Source organism: Chroicocephalus ridibundus, chromosome 2, assembly GCF_963924245.1.
Source record: "Chroicocephalus ridibundus chromosome 2, bChrRid1.1, whole genome shotgun sequence".
NCBI classification, from domain to species: Eukaryota; Metazoa; Chordata; class Aves; order Charadriiformes; family Laridae; genus Chroicocephalus; species Chroicocephalus ridibundus.
The window spans coordinates 10,635,044-10,661,255 of NC_086285.1; the positions used below are offsets into that span (position 1 = coordinate 10,635,044).

A 26,212-nucleotide genomic window follows, 5' to 3' on the forward strand; every position below is an offset into this window, starting at 1 on the left:
CAAGACCCTCAGACAATAGGGTAGTGGGGGCAAGGAAAGGACTCGGGGAGATAACCTCCGCAGCCAGCCCAGGCCAGAGCGTGTGTGCTCATCAATTATAATCCAAGCTTTTGAATGCGAGAGAATAAACCGTTGGTTCGGCTTTGCTAAATCGAATCTTTTTGCTGGGCTTTAGAATTCGGAAATCAATACTTTAAAAGGATTTTAAAATTCATATTTGCCTTCCCTTTGACTCATCTCGTTCCAGCTAGTTCAAACACAAGAACATGGATGGTCAGCAAACCCTAAGCAGCTGCTGGCTGGATTAATATCTAAAAATCAAACTATTATCTACACTATCCAAGCCTCTCGCTTCAGAAAAATGAAAGTGGGAAGACACATAATTTCATTTTTTTTTCTTTTTCGTGCCAGAAACACTCAATAAAAATGTCTTGCAATATATCAAACTTTTAGTCACTACAATAAGCCTGCAGGAAAGACAAGAAATGAGAAAATTCTCAGCTTTTCTCTATATCACACAAAAAGAAAAAAGCCTGATCAGCTCAGAGTTACCATGAGTTTGGGGTGAGGAAGGAATATCAAGCAGACTAAACCTAATCAGTTTATCTTCCCTAGTAACAAAGGATAATACTTGTAAATACATCAAGAACGTTGAAATTCTCAGTAGAAATCAGGCCTCAGAAAAACAGTCTGTCAAAAATCCAGCAAGCTTTGTTATCTACAAAAACAATCCATTATCATTTTTCGTATTTATTTAAATCACGGAAGCACACATGGAGTTGAAATAAATCATTTCTCAACTTCTCACTCAAAACTAAAGCTTGTCCTAAGCTGCCTGTCAGGGAAATAAAAGGTGACTTGCTAACTGTCGTGAAATTGTAACCCCCATGGAAAAATAGTATCATCATGAAATAGTTGTCATAGTTAAAACACATTAAATAGTATTTAAATGTGCTACTGTAAGGTCAGACTCAACACTGTTTGGTTGTTATTACTTTGATGGGTACAGGATCAAGATCTTGTAACTGCTCTGCATATGAATATAGCAAGAAAAATAATTATAGTAATAAACTACATGATAAATGGCAGCACTAAGTTACTGGAACAACTAAACAAAAGGGTACACTTGCATTTAAAACTTTCCGCTGACATGACACAGGAATGATAGCACTGAATAGACACCGTTGTTCTCTGACTGTTCCAGTATCTAATAAGATTATTTAATGTGGCTGTTCGGAGTGAATGCACAGATGCAGTCATTACATTTACTGCACAGAGGACAGTGAAATTCATTAAAAACCTGATCCAAGAGGAGATCCTGCCCAGCTCTCAAGGCAGCTGGGGGCCGGGATGGCGTTTGCTAGGCAAGGGCTCCTGCGAGCCCCCTGCGAGCTCTCGCTTGCCCTCCCACCCGCCCAACCCCCCAGGTACGCCACGGGGCCATTTCCATCCTCGGTAACAACTTCTACCCCCCGTCAGTTGCACTAAGACAGGGCGCTTTGCCTTTCTTTTAAGTTTCATGCCTGCTCTCTTGAAGGGGTCGGGGCCGTCAGACCGACGTGGCGGAGGTCAAGCACAAAATCCTCCCCAGCTTGGTTCCCCTTCCCCTGCTTTAGGCTTTAGGCACAGGTCCCTCGCTGGTGGTTTTCAGCATCTAAAATAATATGAGGGACGGCAGCAGGCGAGATAGTCGAAGATATGAATTTATAACGCGTTTAATAGACTAAGTATTAGCACTAATTCAATGAGCAGTAGGAGAAGAAATTGTAAATGACAAAGGCATTTACAGTTAACTGTCTAAGAGAATGCAGGGAAGTAAATCATTACATGAAAAAGGAGCTCCTTTTCTCAACCTACCCTATTAAAAACCCCACTAAAGAGCCAAGGCATTTATTGATTGCTTTCTACTTTCCCACTGCCGAAACTAAGTACTCCTCTATTTACTTTGATTTAAAAATGCATTATTGTCTACTTTCTAATAAACCAGACAGTGGAACAAGAAACTCAAATTATTCTAAGTTTATTCTTAAAAGTCCGTTTTTTTTTTGTTTTTTTTTTTTTTTTGAAAGACTGAAGGCCTTAATCCTTAAAAGCCTTTTTGAAAGAAATGTTACTAGATGCTGGCCTTGCAGCTGGGCCCAGATTGAAAGTGCACTTACATTTTTATGTTTAGCGCTGAAGGACTCTGAAGTTAGCCCTCGCACTCCACATAAAAGCTTTGGAAAGGGCATTCTTTGCCACTCGTGCAATTCATTCTCTAAGAAAAGGAAATGGAAAGAAAGATTTCATGTCCAGGGCCTTCAGGCCTTTGATCATTTGATGAACATTGGATCCTCAACCTGGGCCTCCAGCTTCTCAGGCCAGACAAAGAGGGCCCCGGCCGCACAGGCTGGGCCTCGGCTCCCGCCCGAACAAAACCTTTGGCGGCCGCACAGTGTGACAGCCTGGGAAAGGCCCACCTCAGCAGGGCTGAGATGCCCGCTCTGCCCTTTGATCTTTCATTTTAAACCCCAGCCAAAGCACCAGGTCAGGGGATTTCGCGTCGCACACCCCCACGGGCAGAGGGGAGCAGGTCAAGAACAAAATGGGGGTGACCGATCTCCAAAAAGCCCTGTGACGCCTTTCTCTGGCCAGTTTCACATGACTTGTCTGGCATTGTGAAGCGCTAAGCCCACACTTAAAATGGAATTTGACATTACATGGTACAATGGAGTCAATAAATGGCATTCTTCAGTGCTTTTACAACAAAGTCAACCCTCCCTTAAGTGGCTGAAAGCCCCAAGCTAGAAAATACTTCTCATTTACTTCTTTATGAGAGTAAATTGCATATACTTTAAATCTAGTTTTCATTACAGCTTCTCATTGCCGATGACTGAAATGAGCCGAACAAATACCGAACAAAGGTCTACATTAATTTTACAACGTACCATTGCTTCTATTTTTAAAGACTAGGTTGTCACATGGCATGTAACAAAAATTGGAAATATCTCCATATTCTTTCACAGAGTAAAAACCTACTTTCCAATGAGCCTGAAAAACTAATCTCATCCCTCCCATTGAAAAATTTATTTTCAGTACGCTACTAAGGAGAAGGCAAACGCACAGCTTCTTTTAACACCAGCAGCAAGTTCCACATGATGCTCATGGGCAGAAAATTAAGTCCATGTTTGATGAGACATGTTAGCATAATATGGAGAGAAAAAATGCTAAACTCTTCTTTCTAAAGGGACAGGACACCACTATGTCCCACAGGACTGGGACACACAGAATGCAACAGATGACTGCAAAATACGGCGTGTATTTCTTAAATACATATAAAAATACATCTATGTTAGAAGATTTAAAAAAAACTGTAAGGTGGTTAGAACTCAAAGAACTAAATATTGTATCTCTACTTAAATTAATATATGCTTTTATAATTAATCCTTTTTCTTTAAATGCAAACACATGTGCATAATGCCAGGTCAAGATGGCTGAAGAACTCAGCTTAAGAAAGGCAAATAACTATTTTTGCTTTAGTTTGATTTATCTTCCTCTTAAAATGCAGTTCTATGAAACTGTGACACAAAGATGGCCAAAGGCATGGGGAGGGGGTACAATATATAAATAAAGTTGACTATTACGTCTTTTTAACATACGGTCAGGTTAACATGCCTACTTTTGCCCTCCTTCCTTTTGAAGACAGTATAACTATTAAAAATTTGGTTTAGTTCTAACATACTGAGATTATTTCAGGGCATCTCAAGTACTTTGCACCGTGAACCATTTACCGATCAACAAAAAGTTAAGGAATGATCCCGGGGTTCCAATCTCTAGAGAATCTATAGACTTCATTTTAAACAAATAAACAAACAACAGTATATATTTATGTTGACAGATGATTTCCCACTTCTTAAAATTACATCTCACAGAGAAGGAAACTAAGGAACAGAACAGTTAAATAAATTGTTCAATATTGAACAGACAGTGGCAGAGCTGGGAACAGAGCATTAGCTGATTTATTTTCAGTCCTCTGTCCTGTTCACTCCAGTATTTTTCCTCCTAAGAGATAAATTTGTGGACCACATGAGGCCCTGTCTGGTATCAGCTCTTCCAGGTGCTTTGGTGGCAAAAGGCAGCTACAAAAAGAAAAGTAATTGTGTTTGACCATCGTGGCTGGGTAGTTGACAGTGGACTGGGCAACAGTCATGAAGCAGCCCAGGACCTAACCCAGGTAACCATTGAATAAGGATTGTACATCTACAAGGCATCTTCTTCTAAAAACTGTAATAACTATTTTAAAAGTTAAATTTAAAAATTCAAATACTTCTCATCAGCATGAAGACACCTGCTCATTCACAAAGCATTTGCGTTCAGGTTTGTTGTTTGAAATCACTAAGAAAATAAAACTTAAGAACGTTCAGGAAAGAGTACAATTTGCCTCTAATTTATTCTCAAATTTTCTGTGAATATTGCTCCCCACGTTGTCATGGCAACACAAGCACATCTTTCAGTACCGAGGAAGTAACAAGCCTTTCGATTCTCACCTTTGGCCATTTTATTGAGAACCATGTCAATTAGAATGTAGGTTCCACTTCTTCCTGCACCATCGCTGCCAACAGAAAGGGAAAAAGAAAAAATAAAGCCTATCAATGTGCATCTAGACTCAACATGAAGGTACCTGCCCTTAATGTTATAGTTACACAGGAGGGGAGAGGACAGAACAAGGGGCTAAAGTAGGGTACTGAGAGGGGGAGAGAAAGCTTGCACTGAATTAACACAAGCTGTTCATGGAAGACTAACTACTAGCCTGCATGGGTAACAGGGCTTTGTTTTGATTTTTTTAAACCAAGTTGTGTTTAGGCAATAAAAACATTTTAAACAACAGTGGAAACGTCAGTAACCCTAAAACAGGATACCATTTCTGCTCCAAAAGTACATATAATGAGCTTATAGTCACTTGTATGAGATCAAGAACCACAAAATAAGCTAAACCACAACATCACCCAGACCGCTCCCCAAATGTTGCAGATTGCGTTTAAACAGCGGTCAGAGGGAATGCATAGAGAGACCTGTCCGAGAACCAAAATATTTGATTACTGAGGGACTGCAATCTCTCTTCACTATACATCACGAGTGGTTTGATTTTTCTTTTTACCTTTCCCTTTAAATCTTCCCTAGTTGCAACGACCAGAAAAAAATATTAACATGTAATTCCTAAGAAACAGCTTTAACTTTTGTGCATCATCAGCCCTTCCTCAGAGATGTGAGCCCAAGCCTTGGGAGCGGGAAAGCTCCCTAATCTGAATGCAGCTTGTGTCCCTTTCAGAGAGCAATGTGTAATTGCCAGCGTGATGCTCTTTTAGAGCTGCTGTTAGCAAACATAATTAAGACCTTAAGTAAAAGCCTTTTTTCTTTCCCTCCCCAAAATTTTTACAAAGGTGCATGTGTGACCAATTAGACTGGTATGTAGTTTTATTAATTAAGCCATTATTTTTATTGATAGCTCAATTTGTGTACAAGAATCAATGAAAGGAAAAATAATAGAACAGCATGAAGAGCGTTATTACGTTCTGTTTAGAGGCAGGCTATGAAACTTAATTTTTGTTAAGTCTCTGTAGACAGAGGTTTTTTTCTTTCGGTTGGTAGATCACTGCTTAGAGAAAAGTAGGTAAGAGTAATAATTTTTTTTTCTATGTCTATGAAGGGAACAAAGACACAATCTTATTAGTTAAGCTGAATAACGAGAGTGAGAGACAAGGCAGCGGTCAGGCCCAATAAAAACAAAAACTACTGAGTTGATGGTAGACATTTCCATCCATCACAGTAAGCAAAGAGCAAGAAACCTGAAGGCTCTTCATTGTGCATCAAATGTTTCTTTTCTCAGGCCTCCTGAAGGCAATGCAAACAAGCCTGCTCCAGAGCATCCACCTTTGCAGAGGGCCTCCTCGCATCCAGTGGAAGGTGATTCTGCTGAGCCACACGTGAGAGAACACGTCCCCTCCCTCCTCACCCCCACCCAAATTGCAATGCCAGAATGCCTCTTAGGAGGGCTGGTCTTCTATCTCCCTTATCTACATAAATATCTTTGATAAATAAGTGCAATAGTCTCCTTATAACTCAGAACCTCCAATGGCAAACCCTAACCTTAACCTTATTATAGTAAAGTTTTCCATTGACCTGCCCAATAGCTTTCATGTGCATCTATCAGACTGTCAGGTCTAAAGATAATCTGTGTTTAAAGGATTACTCAATCTCAGGGTTTCCACTCCCTGACATTGCCCGCTTCTTATCATGATCACTAAAAGCAAGCAAAAAAAAACCCAAACATAATTGAGTGTTAATAAAATAAAGAAGACCAAATTGGGAGGGAATGCAAGGAACCACTACCATTTTGAAGGAGATTTATGAAATTGAAGTGCTACTTATATTGGAAAAGGTGGCCATACATTGTTAAGTAATGGCACGACATCTGCGAAATCATAGGAAAGGATAATTTTATCATGAAAACAGATCCTCAGCATCAGTTAGCACTAAAAAACAGTTGAATTGTATTTAATACCTTCAGCCTACCTCACTATCTGTTTAGTGATTCATCTAAAACTTTAATTTTCCCATTTTGTTGGTATCTATATTAAATTCTTACACATACAAATCTCTCTAAAGCTATTTCAGAAATTGTACTTGCCTGCAATGAACAACTACTGGACAAGAACGACCCCTGTAGCACTTGTTTACTTTTCTGAAATAAAACAGACACAAAAAAATTAATTAAGCATATGACATACTGTTTCTTTAGCCAATTGTCAAAAATAAGCAATAAGGAAAAACAAATATTGCAGTCTTTAATGGAACAGTCAGGTTGATAATTTCCCAATATAACAAGTAGTTGTTACGTACATAATCTTGTTTAAAGTTTGCTTCTGCTTTGCTGCTGTAGAAATCCCAGAAAACATTCCATTATCACTCTTGGCTAGGCAAAATAAACGACCTCTTTTCTCAAAAGTCTCATGTCTTAACTCCAAAACTAAGATTATCTTGAGATGCTTTAATTTTAAAGGCAACTTTGAGTTCATGAGCTTGCTCAAAGAAATATCAAAGGGCATCAAATTGAATCCAAAATTAAAAATGGCTGTTTCAGTATACTTTGTGCAATGTGTGCTGATCTGTAAAACCAGTTCTCCTCAGAAAGGCAAAAACTGAATCTCCTTAAAAGCTTCTCACAAAATTCTGAAATGTAATCTATTATGGTAAAAATAACTTAAACCACCAGTAAGCTCTACTGCTTTGGTTCTACTGCAGAAGTCTTACATATTTCATATTTACTGTCTTCTCCACCTTTGTGGTTAAACACTCTCGGTGGCAAGAGAATATATGTGAAGTCAATCAATGAAAGTACAGCTATAGAACAAGTCCGCTGATATGTAAACTCAATGAAGGAATTAACCAGTGCTGAAGCAAACCAAGATACGCAGTCTAAGAACAGACCCCACAAAATTGGTTTAAGTCTATTTAAATTGCCTTACAAAAACCAAAATCCCAAATGGTCTCTTCTGCTCTAGGATATATTTTGCATGTCAAGTATGTTACAGGCCCCAAAAAACATAAAATATGCACACATATGGTAACAAGGCAAGCTGAATAAACGCTAAAATGGGAAGGCGCTGCTTCAAGAAATTAAAACCTTTCATTTAATTTCCTTGATGAGATGTTTGAGTTTACTGGAGCTAGAAGGTCTCCTATGAAACCATTTCACAGGGCAGCTTCCAAGGGGTGCCCAGACCCTCCAATAGTACCCAGTTTGGCGCAAGCGTTACCCTGGGTCCTGACTGCTAAACTGAACAGAGCTGCTGGAATTTGGCAACTGTGGTACGATGTTATTATGAATTTTAAAGCATAACTAACCTACTGAATCATTTAGTTCTTGGCTGTTCATCTATTCACTAACATCTGTGCTGTGAAAACATGCATATATCTTTAAACATTGCTTACAGTATAGCCTGAAGATGCCTAAACTTCTAAATCTGACAGGGAGCCGGGATACCTGGAACTCAACCCAAACAGACTACGGAGACGGTGGTGGTGTCCCATGAAACTGTGTTTTCACATTCTACTTTTTATTATTTAAGAATCTAACCAAACTTGATAACAACATTAAGTTCCTGTAATGATTCCCTTTACACATTAGAATTCAGGAATTTTTCACATTTCTTACTCATCTGCTTACTGATATAAATCATACTTGCAGAGACATTCTGTCTCTATTTATATTCCTTGGACGTAAGTAATTAATGCAGTAGAACAAGTTTCTATGAAATAAGTGGTAAGTCATTGAGAAGCACCTGACTTTAGAAGTCAAATGGACCATTTATATGTCCATAAATGCATGTATACACAGGCACTACCAACCAAAACTTCAATGACTTAAGCTGCAGTAGAGTTGACACAGGAATGAATCATTCAGTTTGTGATGGTCATAGCTGAGGATCAACTCCTTCTATACAACAAAAAGCCTGATATTTATTTTTTGTATTGTACAGTAATTTATTTGAAATGTCTGTAAAAACATGTGATACAGTCAGTCTGCATTTCCCTACGTGCAGCTGGTCATCCTCCTCCCACCCCCCATCATGTGCATTCGTAAAGAGTCATTCCTGCATTTAAAGTATTAAATAAAAGCTAATAGCTAGAGAGGGGTATTTACCATTTCTTTTTCTGCTTGTGTGGTTCCTTTGTTCCTTGTATGGCACCACTAATATGATATTTGCATGTTGTGACTACCCGTCTACCAGTGTCTTAATAGAATTTCAATGACAAACTCGATCTAAACCTATCAGTAAATCAGACCTCCCAGTAAATCAGACAGCCAGAGACACACGTTAGGGAAAGACATCTTATGTTTGTCAGTTTTATTGAAGGCGTTTCAAACATTTTCATTATCACACATTTCAGAACACACATTAAAACAAAGGGTTTCAATCCAGCTGGTTCATAGCTTTGTCTATATATAGTTTATGAAAATATTTAGAAGTGCAGCAACATCTCATTTCATTCTTAGTTCTGGCTAATGAGAGTGAGCTGAAAATTCATCAGTAAGCAAAGTTCTTGAATGTTGAAGAAAATATATATTTTATATATATATACATATACAGGAAGAATTAACTTAGAAAGAATGATTAGTAATACAAACCAACCCTTGGCTCATTGAGTGAAAAAGAAATCAACATGCAAACCATCAGCAAGCAAAGGTCAGAGGTCGTTAGAGGCTCAGAAAAGGGGTTTCCCACATTGTCCCTGCAGCAGAGTCACAGTTTCCAATGATCACTTTTGTGACTATGCAACTGGGCTCATATTACTAGCTGCAACATCACAAAAATGACACTGGCAACCGCTAATTAGCTGGCAAAATAAGAATTTGTCCGTTTTTAAAGTGAGCAGTGTTAGTAAATGCCATTGCACACAGCGAGAAGTGATAGCATAATAGATATATATTTTAAGCAAAGCCCTCACATGTGATGCTAATTATCTTTTAGCTTAGCAGTCCCTCTTTAAAGTGTAAATGTGCTCCCTCTGGGCTCAAGAAATATTTAATTACACATATCAGTGCATGACTAACAAGCTAGTCCAGAGCAATAATGATTGGTCTATTGTTCAAAATGAAATTAGGACTCCAGAAGCATGTAAAACTGACCAGTGGTTTCTACAGTAGCCTCACCTCTCAGGGACTGTCTTTTGCACAAATTTTTTAAATATATAGAATAATCTCTTTTTGGCAATTTATACCTACATTATGAAAGTATGATAGATTATTCCGCAAGGTTTAGTATATCTGCTAAATGCAAAATCATCTAAAACACTGTCTGATACATAGTAAGAAAAATGTAAGCTTTCAGTTTTCAAAGAGACTCGCAAAATTTACTTCAATAAAAATTTTAAGGTCCATATTTCCACAGACTCTGGGCAAGGTAATTTTGGGAATCCAATTTTTCTTGGTGATGAATTATAAAAAATAGAGGGTTGGTTATGTATATGCTTAATTTCATATATGTATGTGAATATATAAATATACACACATATCCATATATATATATATACAAACACACTGAATGCACATAAAAACAGATAGATTAAAAGAAATGAGAGCAGCCCCTTCCTAGCACTACCCTACTCCGAGTATGGTAGTGCTGTCAGACGTTTATTCTGGGGGCTTTATGACTCAGCTGTCGTAATCCAGCAGAGTTTGTACTTTAAATAGGAAGCTTCAGGTGCAAAACATGTATTGTATAAATGAATTCCAAATACATTATTTCAGCAACAGTGCATTAGTTGTTTTTTTTTTGGTCGTTAAAAAAGCAGCAACATCAGATGACCAAGAAAACTGAGATTCACAGACCAGCTATTGTGCATGCCAAAATTCCTTTTCAGGCGGAATTTTACTATGCATTCAGTATTATGAGTTCATTGTACAAAATCTGCACGTAGCAAATGATTACAGTACCCTACACTGGACTGTGAATACATATTAAATGAACACTCAGAATTCAATTAAATCTTAACAGGTTCATTCCCATACTGGCTTTAAATACAAAGAATGGCAGCTCCACTACTTTTCTCATCTAGTTATAATTTTTCTTTTTCGAAGTATCGCACAACACCTCTTCAACATGGCTATTTAACCCTTACACAATGTCCCTCTAAGCAGTGCTTTCTTGGCGATGTGAACTGCGACTTAGTGTAGACCTAATCCCGCGGTTCACGCAGGGACCTCAATTCTTACGGAAGCAAGTTGGAGTCGAGGTGCTCCCAATTTCAGATGGCCTGGCTGTACAGGCTCATTTATAGCCTAGTCAGAATTGCTAGCAGATTTCCCACTAACTTCAAAAAGAGCAAAATGGGGCGCTGTGTTGGCTCCGTGCTGCAGCCTCGCACAGCTTAATGGAACCAATTCAGAATTTTCACTACACAAATTCACTACAGGCAACTTCCACGGTACCACAAGCGAAGGGAAATCAACCTATGGAAATCACATTAAAGTTTGAACCCAGAGAAGAAAACCTTGAAAATTCAATTACAATTTCAACTCCGTCCTATAACCGTGCTTCCTTCCTCCGCTCCTTCATTTGCATTGCGGCTCTGTAGCATGTCCTGATTTTCTTACCTAGCCATCGCTCCTACAGCCTCAGTGCAGCTGCTCTCCGTTACTCGACCTGCACCGTGTGAGGTGACTCTCTGCTTTCAAAAGCCTTGCAATACACACAAGAATACTGGTGGATGAAGGGTGGCATTCAAGTCCTAAAATTTTAAGGGTAAAATGTTGCCAACTGGGCAACGAGCTCTCGGTGGATACACGCCAGCTTCTCCCCTCAGGTGCAGACGCATAACTCCGACTGGCATCAGCCAGAGCTTCCAGCATTTATAGAAAGAAGCAAATTTGGACCTTTTGAGCACCGAGCCCCTTATAATCGCTTTGGGGGGTTGTAGATAATGTTGCAGCACAGGGAGGGAAACACGCGATCCCACAGGCCGCTTGCGGATTGAGAACCAACTCCCCAAACCTCCCGGAGATTCTTTTCATTAGTCATAAGCGCATCGCTGTGGATTAGCTGATACACGCTAACACCTACACACGATGCACTGGGCACGGTTTGCAATCAAATGAAGATTATTTCGCTCCAGTATTTATCATGCATGGCTTTAATTTTCAAATTAAAATTTAGATAGACACAGCAAACATTAGAGAAGGTGGCAAGGACTTTCACAGGTTTTCCCTCTGTATATTTGTATTTTAAAGCCACGTTGACTTTCTTTAAAATTCCAGAGGGTATGCTTTGTCAATGTTTTCATCCGCTTTCTCAAATTTCCACCTTCCTGCAGCCAAGGAAAGTCTAGAGTCCTCACTGTTTGATCCGTACGAGCAAACGCTCCCATGGGAGTGCCATTATTGCCATATGACTCCATTGTGACTTTTTTCTTTTTTTTAAAGCGTGCTCATAGTACATAATTTATTTGTGAGATTCCTGCAATAAGTTTCACGGGGGGTGGGGTAGGGGCATCCAAAAAAGCCTGGAAGTTGCAGAATGGATAAATACTTGGAAAACAAAGAAATACAGAAGCACTGAAGGGCTGTACAAAGGGAAGAAAGGTGTTGATCTCTAAATGGGGAAGGGGTATGTCTTAAAACCAGGCAACATCTATGTGTGAGACAACACGAACCGTCAACCTACTGCAGATTTGTGTGTTAGCGTAGCATTGCGGCATCACAGGCTGAGGACCCCTCTTTCAAACCAGAAATATTTAAAGACAATTAAAAGGACTAGTTTAGTTCCTCAGATGTGTAGCGTCTTACATGAACTGTCATACGTTGTGCTTTACCTGCGGAAATCCAGAAGTGATCTTGTGGAAGCAGGAACCCTCTGATCGTTCCAGCTGAGGAAGTGGAACTGTGTCACTGTGCGGGTCTCGTTCGTCTGCAGGTTCTTCAGGTAGAAGCTCCTCACGAGGAAATCCTCGCACCAGATGTGCTCAGAGACAAGGTTTACCTACACCCCACAGGAAGGAACAAACGGAGATCAGCAATTTCGGTTGCAAGCCGCGTCTTCAGGATTGCAGGGGGGTAAGATGTCTGGGATGAAGGAACTGCACGGAAGTTTTGGTTTTATTAGCAAATTGGCCATTGCTGGGAAAATATTTTTTTTAATTTAGCAATCAGCGTAGTTGTCAGGAAGGGGTTAGCTGCCACTTCTATTTCACTGAAAACATAAAAAACCCGTTCTTGACAGTTTTAATGCAAAAGCAAAAAAAATCACTAAATTGAAACTTTGTATCATTACGTGAATACAAAAGACACTGCCTGAAAATATGTCAGATTGCCAGTCGCTTTCTACTCAGAAATGCCCACAATGCATTGCCCAGGCCGCTCTCAGCGGTCTTAAAAATCTGAGTTGAATTCACATGAGAAGCGAAAAGTCAGGTTCTTCAGCTAGGAGGAAACACAAGCATTAAAAAATGCAGCTTATTTGCAGAGTTCGTCTTTCCAAAAAATGAGTTTGTTCACATTTTAGTTTAAACAACCGTTATTTCTTCACATTTTTCTATTCTTCTTATTTGGCACTGTGGTATTATTTTCTTCCTCTAATCTGGACAACTGGAAAAAATCTGACAGACGTTGTCAATGGTACATTTCGACAAAACTGGTGATACGACATTTTGAGCTAGAAATGTAAAGCAGAAAATAAAAATATGTATTTCTTGTTGCGTCTGAAGTAAGAGGTAAAAATAGGTAGCATTAATTACTAAAGCTACATAGAGGCTTTTCTGCAATGACATACATAGGGCTTTCCTAAGGCAAAATTCACTGGTTCTAAAAATACTGTTTTCCTATAAAATATAAATACACAGTTTCACATTTTAACCACTTGCAAGGCCGTTTGAAAAACAAAATTGTTGTCCTTTTTTCACTGTAATACTTGGCTCATTATTGACCAGATTTTATGCAGCGGAAACTACCTTGCTATTAAAACTGCCTTCGAATTTTTCACAAATCTAAAGCTACTGGAAGGCACATGAAAAGTATTTAAGAGCCCTCGGCTCGACCTCCAGGTTAGATCGGCTTAAACACCGTTCTGCCCCATAGGAAATCAACCCGGACACTTACTGTCACGTTTACAACCAGATATGTTGTTTAGGTACCTCATAGATGTGGTAGAGGTTTGACCCTTCGTCTGGCCAATAGTGGTAGCACTGTTTGACTCCGTTTTCGGCGAGGGGTGTCAGCATGACAATAACGACACAGCCGTTCTCCCAGACCATCTGCAGACAAAGAAAGACACCGTGGCCACATTGTGACTGCCTAATTACTGCGTGACATGTATAATTACTGCACTCAGACACACAATCAAAATTTATTCCATTCACAGGAAATTTATTTCATTTTCATTAGACACTTTTACTCTGCAGCTGCTTTCAAATCCCTGAATAAACTGGCACCATATTTTGCAGGCGTCCATGAAATATTAAAGAATTTCCAGCGATTTCAATCTGGGTCTTCCACAAAATCTCTCCTCGTTCCTGGTACCATTTTCATCTGCTTTTCTGTCAAACTTTTAGATCCACAAAGGGAACACTGAACAATGCTTGCAGAACACACAACTATTTGGGATTTGATATTTGTTAGTAAACAGCATGGATCCACTGACGTCGCACGTACTGAAACCTGTTTGTGTCCTCAGCCCTGTGTCTTTTCACAGTTTGCCACGTAGCAAAAGCCATTAAAGTGCTGCGTTGCTGAAACAACCCTAAAAGTTGCATCTGAACGAGAGTAAGGAGGAAAAGGTAGGAAAAAACCAAACCAAATCCGTTCTTGAAGAAATACTTCAGATGGAGAAATCGTCTCTCCAAAAGCACATTTATAAAAGATTTATTCCAAATGTGCATTACTTTCTCTTTCTTCCTCCTTCCTTTCTTCCTTTTTTCTTTCTTTCCTTTCATTTTTCTTTCTTTATTCCCTCCTTTTTCTTTATTTTTACTCTTTTATTTTCCTTTATCTTTTTTCTTTTATTTTTCATTCCTTAATTTTTTTTGTCCCCTCCCCCCCTCCCCTGCCATTTTTCTGTCTCTCTTTTTTCACTTTCCTTTTTTTTTTTTTTTTTTTTTTTGAGGTGGAAGGAAAGCCCAACCCCTGCTGCAAACCATGCACTCGCAGAGCGCAGGTACAGCAGGAGCAGAGGGAAACGGTGCATCCTCCCTACCAGCACGACCGCTTTAGAATTTAGACCAGCTACAGAGCAGGATACAGGAATCCAGCGCATCCTCAACTAAAAGATTTGTGGATGTCTCCCACAAACCGCAGAACAAGCAGAGATGCTCTGGCCTGGCGTATCTCTGTTCCAAACACAGCCCACGGCTGAACAAAAAGGCTCCTATGAATTAATACCAAGCAGCATAATCACTAAAAACTGTTGTTATTATTATGCTGTACATTGATGTTATATTTGCATACAACTTTCATTGTCTTTTTGCTAGCATATAAAATTACTGAATGAAGAGTAAACTGCTCTTTTTGTGAAGGGTTATGTTTATTTCACAGAAATATTTATAAGCAACCGTATTGACATGTAAATTTCGTAAACAAAAAAGGCCTTTGTCTAAACTGTGCAAAGATGAGATGATACATTCAATTCAAGGATTATTTTTTTTAATTACATATCAAATAAAAAGGTTTCCCATTCATGGATAATGATGTTGTCTTCTCTTTCAAGAATAGCTTGCATATAGAAAACAAATAATGCTTTTCTTCCTTTTTTTTTTTCATTTTGCAACATAATTAAAACAACTTTTAAAACTAGGTTAGAATTATTTAGAGAAATGAACCTAGGGTTTGCACAGAATAGCATTATTTATACTTTTGAATAGAAGCAGGGGAAAAAAATTACAGTTGAATGTAATGAATAAAAATAATCTTTCTTATCTTTTTTTCCCTTAAAAAGATGTTTTAACTAAAAATATCTGTAATGCACTCATCCTCCTGTTAAAACTCACAATGCCACAAAACTAGCAAAAATACTTTAAATTGATAGATCATTTATTTTATAGACAGATGTAGATTTATCATTTGTACCTTTTTTGTATTGCATTTGTTTTAGGCCACAGCTGGGAACCTTCTTTGTATGTAAGGAAGAGGACGCAGATTTCATTCATTCTAACATTGTTTCACCTTTTTTCAGTCAACAATCAGACTAAGATAAGAATTCAAAACATGTATCTTACTTTAAAACTAGCCCCAGTAAATCAGTACTTTCATCACATAACGATTTAATGGGCCTCTAGAAGGTATAGAAGCTCATTGAAGCCATTACGAAAATGAGGAGAAACACAGTTTTTATGAGTGTAATAAAAATACAATGATCTAGACCATAAACTAATCATCTAGCACTCTGCTTGTGCCACCCAAGTGTAACATTATAAAAGCCCACTCGTTTAGAGAGGAATCCTTACAGTTTGGCAACCCTGTTCATTGGTTCAAAGATACAGCTTTTCATTAGAGAAGGGCTGTCTGCATCTCTGAAGATTTCATTAAGCATAAATCCAAATGAAAGTTAATTTAAACAAACAATTTCAAAGTTACTCTGGGGTATAATATTTCTTATAGGTCATTGTGCGAAAATGTAGGAGTCAAGTCTACTAAATCAAGAAGGCAATACAATCCAGGGCCGTCATCCCTGTTACAAGCAATTGTCACTGCATCTCCTGCGCTTACCATTGGGAGGGGATTTTCACTAAGACTCACAGCCTGTGACTGGAGGAATACAGCATTTTCTTTGTCTCCTTGATAACTTAAATATGAGACCATCAGGTTGTTACCTGGGTTTCTTTCCAAATAACACAGAAGGTTGAAAGGCAGTTCAGAGTTTCAGACTGTTGCCTGTTCACCGCCCCGTCTTTAACTTGGTGATGGGTTTTTCAGAAGCCACATCTCCCAACACCTAACACTTTGCTGTGCTCAGAGTGTCCAGACATGGCCACGTGCTAGAAAGTGTCCCCAAGGAGTGTGTCTTTGTAATTAATGAAGGAACAGGTAGCACAGACCCGGTCTGCACAATCCCAGTACAGCCTTCAGAGAAGGGCCTCTGATTACCAAAGACACATTTCAGCTGGGCTTGGTGAATAAAGGAGAAGGTTCAGTTGCAAATTCATAGCAATTAACGTAATTCTGAACTTCGTATGCTTGCACAATTGAAAGTAAGTCAATGCATGTGACATAAGAATAAAGAGAACGTAAGGTCCTCAGGACAGAGGTTTTTCTTTTTGGGTAGAGCCTAGCAAAATTTAGCCTGAGACTCTAAATGTCTATAAAAGCTAAATATATATAAAATTCTGTTTATATATATATATATATATACACACACACACACACATATATGCATATATATAAAAAAATATAATACATGTAACATATAAACCTAAACTTATTTAGATCACTGAGAACAGTCAGTTTCATGTTTGTAATTTATGGTAATACTTCCAGAAGAAGAAATGTTGAATGGAGTCTTCTGAATGGAAGTGATAAGGTCTGAGTTACGTATAGGGGCTCACCACGGAGCTCTGCGACGCTGCTTTGCCGAAAAGGGAAGACAGTGTATATAACGTTGTGTGACATGTCTACCTTCAGCCTATATGCCTAGAGAGTAACATGTTAATGATCTTTAATGAGGTTCTGCTGTATGCATCATTCTCAAAACATTTCTTAGACAAGAATAACACTCTCCCTTTCCATTTATTGCATATGAAAGGCTGAATCCTGCAACCCAAAGCCGAGCAGTGCATTCGACATCCGCAGGATTCCCTGTTGACGAAATCCACCACGTGTAGAGACCTCATGCTGTGGTTATCTAGTGTGCCAGTCCCGTACAAAGGACTTCTGCATTGGGAAGAATTATATTTAGTACGAATTACTTGCAAAGGAGCACAGAATTGGTTTTTCTAGTAAGGAGAAAAATAAAGTCACAAATAGGAGACTCAGTGCCACAAGACTGCCACGAATCCAATAAAACACCAGTTTTTGAAAACTTGTATTTTAAAATTTCCCTGTTTACCAGCTTGTAAACAAAATGGTTATATGAATCCCTTTAGTTTTTTTCAGACACTTGATTTTTAAGCTTCTTTTTATAACAAATGATCCACCCCAAACTCCTTTTTCAGTCATTTTTGTCTTTATTTTAGTGATGGGGAAATGACAAGACATGTGCTCCGACCAGACACTCTTCTTTTGACAGGGACTGATGGAGAAGTTTCTAAAATGTGATGATTTAGAAGTAGAAAATAGATGGGCTAATCAGTTAAATCCAGCCTGTTCACTAAAAATAACAGGCTAATCACACCAGCTGCATTCTGGAAGAGATCTCCAGTAAACTGAAGAATCCATCTTTTAGGCTTTCCAAATAGTTGGTAAATGCAACTATTTAGAACAGCAGACAAACAAGCAAACAAAACCTAAAGAATTTGTAACGATAATCAAAACTCTACATGAATAAACACAACTCCTAAACCAACAACAAAGCAAGGTACTAACCCTTGCTGGATCAGATAATGTTCATCCTATTACGTATCTGGAAAGTAATTAACTCAACTATGATTCCTTTCAAGTTCTCCATTGGAAATAGGAAACGCTGTATTGAATGGAGACAGTCAGAAAATGTCATTGTCTGGAATATTTTAAAACCAAACCCTAATGTTTTAATGGCTACAAGAAAGCCGGGGGGGGTGGGGGGGAGGCGGAACTTTTAACTGAAAAAACATAAATGGGAGGGAATTTAGATTTTTGTTATCAACTAGAACTTCGCAATTTTGCCAGGCAAAAAGCAACTTTTTTTTTTTGTGTGAAACGTTTTGGTTGAAAACGACTTAACCTTTTGATATGAAGTGGGTCAAATCTGGCAAAGTTAGAGTTGCCATCTGCAAAGTCATAGCTGTACCAGACAGCTAAACAAATCTGTAGGTTGAAGAATTAACGATCAACAATATATGTTTAATTAAAAAAAAATAAAAATCTCACTCTTGCAGTTGAAAAGACAGCTTCAGAGAGGACCATATATAAATACTTGGTAGTCAGGCTGCTCCGTGTGTTACGTCCCTGGTGTTACAGCAACACTTGTTTGGAAGTCAATGGGAAAGGCAAACTCAAGGTGACTGTATGTGTTGCAATAACTTCTGCCTTCTCAGAGAGACATAAACTGCTCTTATTCCTCTCAGTAGACTCCTAACTCAAGCCTTATTATTAAATAATTTAAATATGAGCACTATTTAGTCTTGAAGTGCTGACAAAACCACATTAAGGAGGGAAAGTCCACCAAAATCACCAGTAATTAGCTTTTCACTTTAATATTGGAAAGGTGGAGTCTAAACAATAAAGGGATAGAAATTTTAAAAGGACCACTTGTAAATGCCTTCTCCAACCAGAGCCATAATTAAAAGTGAGCATGGTGAACGCACACTCCTTTACCGAACGCCTACGGAATTCCAAACGCTATATTTATTTCACGTGGCTTGACAAGTTACTAGAGCTCTAGGGGCTACTGTTCTGTGCCTATCTCTCCCTTGCTGTTTTTCTTTTATTAAATTAAAATATGCATATTTTACACATTGAATTGCTTTGTGTCGCTTTTCATCTGCTCGTCTTTCTGAAGGTGAGAACTGATTAGACATGCAGGAAGTCCCATTCCAGGCAACGAAAATAAAACTTGGGAATCAAGACTGCTTGAAAGCGCTGTGTTCTGCACAGAAGAACAAAATGCAGAAAAATAATTTAGTCTGTAAATTAATTTCAGCACTCACAAAACATGCTGAACTGGGAGCACAGAAACCCACAACTAGAGCGGGGGAGGGTTTGGTACAGTTGTTCTTACACAGCCCTTGGGTTTGGAACGCTGGTTTTGCAGGGAGACTCATTCAGCTACAGGGACATCGTATCCTGCCCAATGGGATTTGCCCACTGCTGACTAATCCTTTTTACACAGGAAACAATCAACTGACAGTATTTTGTATTTCTTTTGTTGAATTCCAAAACTGGAAGAGAGAAGGGAACGTTGCCAAACAGACATGCAAAGATTTATCATGTCCTCATGACTGCACCCCAGGAATTGGGTTCTTACATGCCAGCGTGATCTAGGAGGAAAACAATAGTCAGTTTTTGAACTGACGCTGATAATATACTCCTGAATATGGGTAGAGAAAAATTATTCTAAAAATAGTTTTAGATTAAGAAATGCAGGACTGGAGGCAACGAAAAGCAAATGGCAATGGAACTCCCCAGCTCACATTAGGGCTCTGGTCTTCACTCTTGGGACTCCTTCTGCACTTTACATTTAATAGTCTTGCAATAATAATAGCAAATAATCAAAGGAGCAGAGATGAGGTCTCCCCACTCCCTCTAATCACAACAGTGTAAACGTCCACTCCAGTGAGCTTGCTTTTTGTTTGTTGCCAATAGATGCCCAGGTTTAACAAGAACGGTGAAGAGCATTCCCAGTTTCAAGACTGTTTCATATATTGGCGAACAGTGGAGGAAAGATGGGGTAATGAAAAGCATGGGTTTGATTCAGAACATGCAGGATGAAGCTCTTTCTCACTTTCTGGAGGAGCACCCTAACCACAAGGGGCCGCACCTGAAGTCTGCCTTCCCAGTCCCGTGTCTGACTCAGTGCTCTTTGTGAGCGGCACCTGCTCTGCCATCCTTGCCAGAATGGAGCCCTCCAGAGACTAAGGCACCTGGGGAACTATCTAGCCCGAGCTACTGATCTATTCAGGCAAAAGCCAGGGAATTTTCTGGTCCAAACTACAACTGGTGACTGTGTTTAATTCATGGCTTACTGTTGTAGGTGCTTTGAACCTTATTGAACATCTACAAAATGAGGAAAAACGTATTTCTTTGTTCCCTCCATAGAAGTTACATAGTGCTCGTGCACTTATTAATTACGTTGGTCATGGAGAGAGGACATCACAGAAAGACGGCAAATACCGACATAAACATATATCACATGCGATTTGATTTTCTAAGGCAACTAAGAAGCATATCCTCTTAAGCCACTTGGCAGGAACTACCTGATCTCTCCCTCTATTTCACTTACTGTAGTAAATAAAAAAAAACACATGAAAATGCACTTCCTTCCAAAAAGGGGGAGGGGAAAGAAAGGCAAATGTGGGTAGATTTATGAAAGTCAGGCGTAATGTGGGGTGTTTTCCAGAGGGAAAAATTATGGCCTCCTACAGAAATCTCCATTTGGAGACGAACCTTAGCAGACATGCAATTTATGAGACTGGCATAATTAAGAACAATTTTTCAGTGCAAAGACAGTTGGTTCTAAATATCTTAACTCCTAGGAATAGTTTCTTGCATATTATCGTCCCTTGCTTCTTAGAATACTTTGCAAGTTAAGACATGTACTTCATGTCAAATACTTCATGGAATTATAACCCAGCACATACGGAAAATAATAAAATTTTATGCCTCCAGAATTATTCACAACATGGAACTCCTGCTGAGAAAACTTGTTATAGATCAGAAATGTTCTACATCCTCTTTCTTTTGAATTATGTTCAAAGAGATGTTGAATTTTAATAGCGTTATGTGAAAGAGCTGAGTGAAATCTCACTGAAGCTGCTGGACAAAATCATCACCTTTCATTCAAGATAAATGTAAGAAACAAGCAAACTCTTTTATGGAGCCTGATAACTGAAATTACAGAAGTTATCATCAAAAACAAGAGAAACGTGAAGCATATGGACCCATGAGTTTCTCTAGAAATTGATATGCTTAATGCAGAGAGAGAGGCATTAATCAAGGCAAGATGATTAATCCAGATAAGCAGCAAAAATGTGTAAAAGGAATAAAGAAACCACCAGCACAGCTTGACAAACTAGCATTGTGATCCTGGTAGAAGAAAAGCTGAAAGAGAGGTTGGGGATAAAACACTGGGTGAGTGAGGTTTGGAAAAAAGAAGTTATTGCCTGTTATTTGATTCTGTCTTTGTTCAAGGAAATAAAACTCTGTACTTTCTTTGTAAATAAAATGGAACTATATCAAAGCAAAACCCTATCCTGAGGATGAATTCTCTTTCCAGCTGAGAAGAAAACAACCCACAAACCTGGCAAATTGTTTAACCACTCAGGTAAAAATGGATTAATACCATGCGAGCAGAGGCATCCAGTTTTCAAGGAAGGGAATTGTGAGGTGGAATTCCCACTGAACCAAAATAGAATCAATGAAGGAGGTATCTTTCAGAAATAGTAATTGGTAAAAAGAGATGAAAACAAGACCAGATGAAATTAAAAGAAGACTTAAATCAGCTGGAGGCTTTTCAAAATTAATTAAAGTAGTAGCTGGAAAATTTCCAGAGCGGCCTAGGAGATGACATGCAGGCAGAGATGAAATCTCTGCTTGAGCCACAAACACAGTACCCAGACAGATTAGGAAGCCCTGTGGCAAAACAGATCAATGAGATGACTGACAACACAACTCCTGCAGGCTAGAAAGTTTTCAAAGAAATAGGTAAGCCAGGAAAGTTGGAACTAACTTGGCACTTGCTGACTTAGGAGGGTTATGCCAAGAATATAAAGACCTGGAGAAGTAAATTGGAGGGACAAAGACAGTTGTGGAAAACTGATGTCTGGAAATGCCCTTACGCCTTTAGAAAAGCTGGAGTAAGACTCTTGCCTTTTTATCATTACTGTTTTTATAACATTTACAAAACTTGTTTGAATACCATTTGAAAATGACCCATATACAGGAGTTTGGACTATCTCCAGCTCAAAAACTGCATCTTTGAGAGAAAAGCTTCCAACAAGCTAATCTCTCTCAGGTCAAACCCAAATGAATAGGAAGGTGTACCGAAAATGATGAGACTATTGGCCAGCTCTAGTAGCCCAAGTTAGATGGTACTGAAGAACAATATCTGCCCATCTGCCTCACCTTACCAAAAAGGACATAATCTTCCAAGAAGTGGTCACTAGTGAGATGACTGAAACCCAGCTTTGGTCCCATAGTGGTACTAGGCACAGATCTGCTCACCAGTAGTAAGAATGCTAAACAAGATGAGTTTGGACAAAGCATCATCAACATTTTATGAAAAAGCTTTGCCCAGTTTGGGCAAGAGAAGACACTGAGCTGACCATGATCTTTGTTCAGAACCGGGCAACTTGAAAACAGTAAATGGGAATGTGATTGCTGAGTTTCTAATAGCAGTTGCACAAAAATACTGGGCACTGGATCAACATAACAGGTTTTAGAGGGGCCTGCCAACAGAACTAGGAAACAAGATTATCCAAAACTATATCATCTGTTTCATTTTAAACAGAGACAATGGATGTGACCACACGATCATGTAGATGACAGACATGAAGGGCAGCAGACACTGCAGAGCAGTGTTAGAGCTAAGGAACTGGGTTCCTTTTGGAAGAAGCTTCCTCTGGACTCACCCATAGCCTTCTCCACCGCCAACAGGCATTTTGGCCATTGGACCACTGAACAGTTGGTCTAAAGTAAAACCTACAAAATAAGTACTGTGACACTTTACAAATCCATTCTTAGTGGGCCATGCTGGTTGCTAATGTAGACATAGTCACTGATGGGTGGAAGAATATAATGCAAGTTTAAGGGAAACTAGGTTTAGAAGCTGTGTCTCTGTAGTCTGAGCATGAAATCTAGACAGTCAGGACAAACCTGGAGCAGTTTGTATTTCATTACGGATATCAGCTGTGTTGTAAATGCCAAGAAAGCTGTCTTACACTTTCAAGTAAAACAAATGCTTTGTAGGCAAGTGTCTTCTAGAAATCAGCTTGAAATGTCTATAGGAGTGGAAATAATTATAACAGTTTCTTCCTGGGGTAGCCTTTCAGCCAAGATAAAATGGAGTGGCTGATGCCCACCATGCAACTAGGCTTTTGGGAATCCTAGCAGCTAAGTCTCTGCAAAAAAAGGAAGCAATACATCGAGGAAATATTGCCATAGAAGGTGACGCCAAGCTCCAAGAGTTTCTGTTGGACTTGCTAAAGCATGACATTGTGCATTTAGACAAGGAACAGCAGAATAGTCCCAGGTCTCTCTGGAGTCAGTCACTCTTCTCACTATCAGTCAGAAAACTGCTTCACTGAGCACATAAAAGAGAAAAAAAGCAACAGAGCTCAGCAACAGCTGGTATTAAGCGGAGGAGGGAGAGGGAGGAGAGCCACTGAGAAGATGTTTCAGGAATGAATAATTGAATCTTTAAGCAATCCCTGGTGGCAGCACCGTGGTCCGTATAAACTACAGAAAACTGTATTCAAGTAAACATCAAAGGATGCTGTCCTGACAGGAGTTAATACTCTATTTTCCATAACAAGTTCAGCTTTCCCACGCTTTACTTTCAAATAGGTACTATTAGGTGAAAAATCCATATAAACCTTGCTCCTGCATCTGGGCATAAACCACAACAACCTCAAATCGTGGCTATTGACTTGTACCATGGATCTACTCTATTTCAGCAGTTATGGACGCAGTGTTCTGTAAGGAGTTAATCACTCTTGGCCCATTTACTAGACCTGGTTGAGAGCCATGGCCATATATAAAAGCTTGAGACAGGAACCAGCACGTTGATGTGTGACCTGTAGGAGGTTTAAATTTGAAAAAAGTGGGTGGTGGACCAATCTAACATAGGTAGATTGTTACGTTGAAGTAATAGGCATCATCAAAATAAATGCAAGAAAAAAACTTTTCCACGGAACCTATTAGAAGAAATAATAAAAGGATATCACATCAAAAATGGACACATAGCTGCACTTGAGCAGAAGCCGAACCACAGTTACCAAGTGGTTTCTGTGGAGATGTACAGAGGAAATCTGGTGGGGAGATGGAGTGGACTTTCACTGATGGATAACTGGGAGAAGAAATAGCTAAAAAGAGCAGAAGTAAAGTGAAGGAAAGCGAAGACTCTGCCCCTCACAAATAGCAGGAAGAAAGAGTCAAGAAAGAGAACTTTTGAGTACAAAGTTGGAATGAAGAAGACCAGATCACAGAACAAAAAACCAACATTTCAGTTCTACTCGCTCTGTGTCTGTGCAAACAGTTTGCCTAACTGTTCAAATTAGAAAGGGTGAAAACCAAAATATGTTGTTCATACTATGTTGGTATGATTAATTCTGACTTCTGCGTGAGCAGCAGGGCTTATAAAGTTTGTTCTTTAAATGACTCCTTTAAAAATGAGAACATACATTTTTTCAACATGTAAAGGTGCAGTTACAGGTAAAAATGTAAAAAATATAAATATACAAATATGCAAAAATATACAAATAAAAAGCCTGGGCCTTAGGAATCATAAAATATCATGACAGAATAGCTAGCGTGGTATTTGATTTTGCATGTTTAACTTAAGAAACACATTTTCAAGTATCATGCCTCATATAAGGAATCCACTCACCAAAAGAAAAAAAGGTACCGAAGACAAAAATCACAAGGTACTTGAAAATTTAAGCCAGAACAACACCTCCAGTGATGTCAAACAGGAAGAATTTGCTCTGTCCTTCTAAAAACCAGGCCCAAAATATCTCAGACTGAGCATTTAAATATCGAGGAGCCTAAAATCAAACGTTTTGAAAATGTCTCGGTTCCTCATCAGAGACAGTAGGAAATTGTGACGTGACAAGTGTCTTTACTAGGCATCAGTTAACACTTTCTAATCATAGACCAAGTGATGCAGATGAAGGGAGAAGACGGTTTCGACTGATGCAAGCTCCTAAAATACAATGGCACTTCTGAAATTTTTACCTAGATATTCTTTATCTTCAGAACAAAAGTTTCTAAATTTATAATGCAGAACAAAAAATAAAAACATATGTTCATGTTGATAGTAAGCCCCAGTTGATCTCCTCCCCAAACAGCTTCAGTAAGCTTTCAGGCACACTTTTACACTTACAAAGGAATATCTAATGCAGCATATCCATCACACAATCGCACGCACTGAGCCTGGTATGTCCAAATCAGAGAGCCGCAGGAGCATGTAAAAAAACTGCGTGCAAAGTAAGCTCATGTTTGTGCATCACTAACTACTGCCGTTAGCCCCAATCCTGCAAAAAGTATACACCTATTCAACTTCATGCAGCAGGGTCTTAACTCAGCCTTTAGCTCACTACCTGTGGTAGGGAAAATACATGAGAACTTAAGCATTTGGGGGAACTGGGACATGTGAGAAGTAGGTTTCAATGGAAACATTCACGGCACATAGTGTTAGGTCCTTTTTGATCTGGAAAGTGACAATGAATTCTGGCTACGCTCTTAAGAAGGTCAGGCCCTCTGAAAATCATCCAGTCCTTGGCAGTAGTTCAATTACGGAGACCTGGCACTAAAATATGAATACTTTGGCCTGAGGTTTTCCATATAATTTCCAGATCAACTATTCTTTAGCAGGGCTTGTCGCATACGTAAACGGCTTGAATATCCATGTACTAGATTTTAAAGCCATTTGAACGAAGGTTTTCCCACCTATTGTGACTCAAGCACAATATATTTTTATACACCTTACATTTCTAGAAGCACAGGAAAACATGTGACTTGTAACATAAATTCAGTTTTCAAAGGGATGTTTAACTTACCTGCCAGAAGTCAGCGACAGTGGCAGGGAGAGGGCCCTGGGTGGCAATATATGCTGGGTTTCGGGGGTCGTGGTCCATCTGGAACAAGGAAAGAGAACACAGACTGGATTTATTTAAA

General features: G+C 39.0%; 1 protein-coding gene across 1 annotated transcript in view; it reads right to left on the minus strand.

Annotated features, from left to right (window-relative positions):
• Positions 1–26,212, minus strand: part of PTPRN2 (protein tyrosine phosphatase receptor type N2) — a 659,439-nt gene that overhangs the window by 21,973 nt on the left and 611,254 nt on the right. The window contains exons 17-21 of the mRNA XM_063324424.1: positions 26,095–26,172; positions 13,669–13,788; positions 12,352–12,518; positions 6,668–6,721; positions 4,527–4,591 (exon numbers count right to left, since the gene is read on the minus strand). Coding sequence (XP_063180494.1) covers positions 4,527–4,591; positions 6,668–6,721; positions 12,352–12,518; positions 13,669–13,788; positions 26,095–26,172 — 484 coding nt within the window. The remainder of the gene's footprint in view (positions 1–4,526; positions 4,592–6,667; positions 6,722–12,351; positions 12,519–13,668; positions 13,789–26,094; positions 26,173–26,212) is intronic.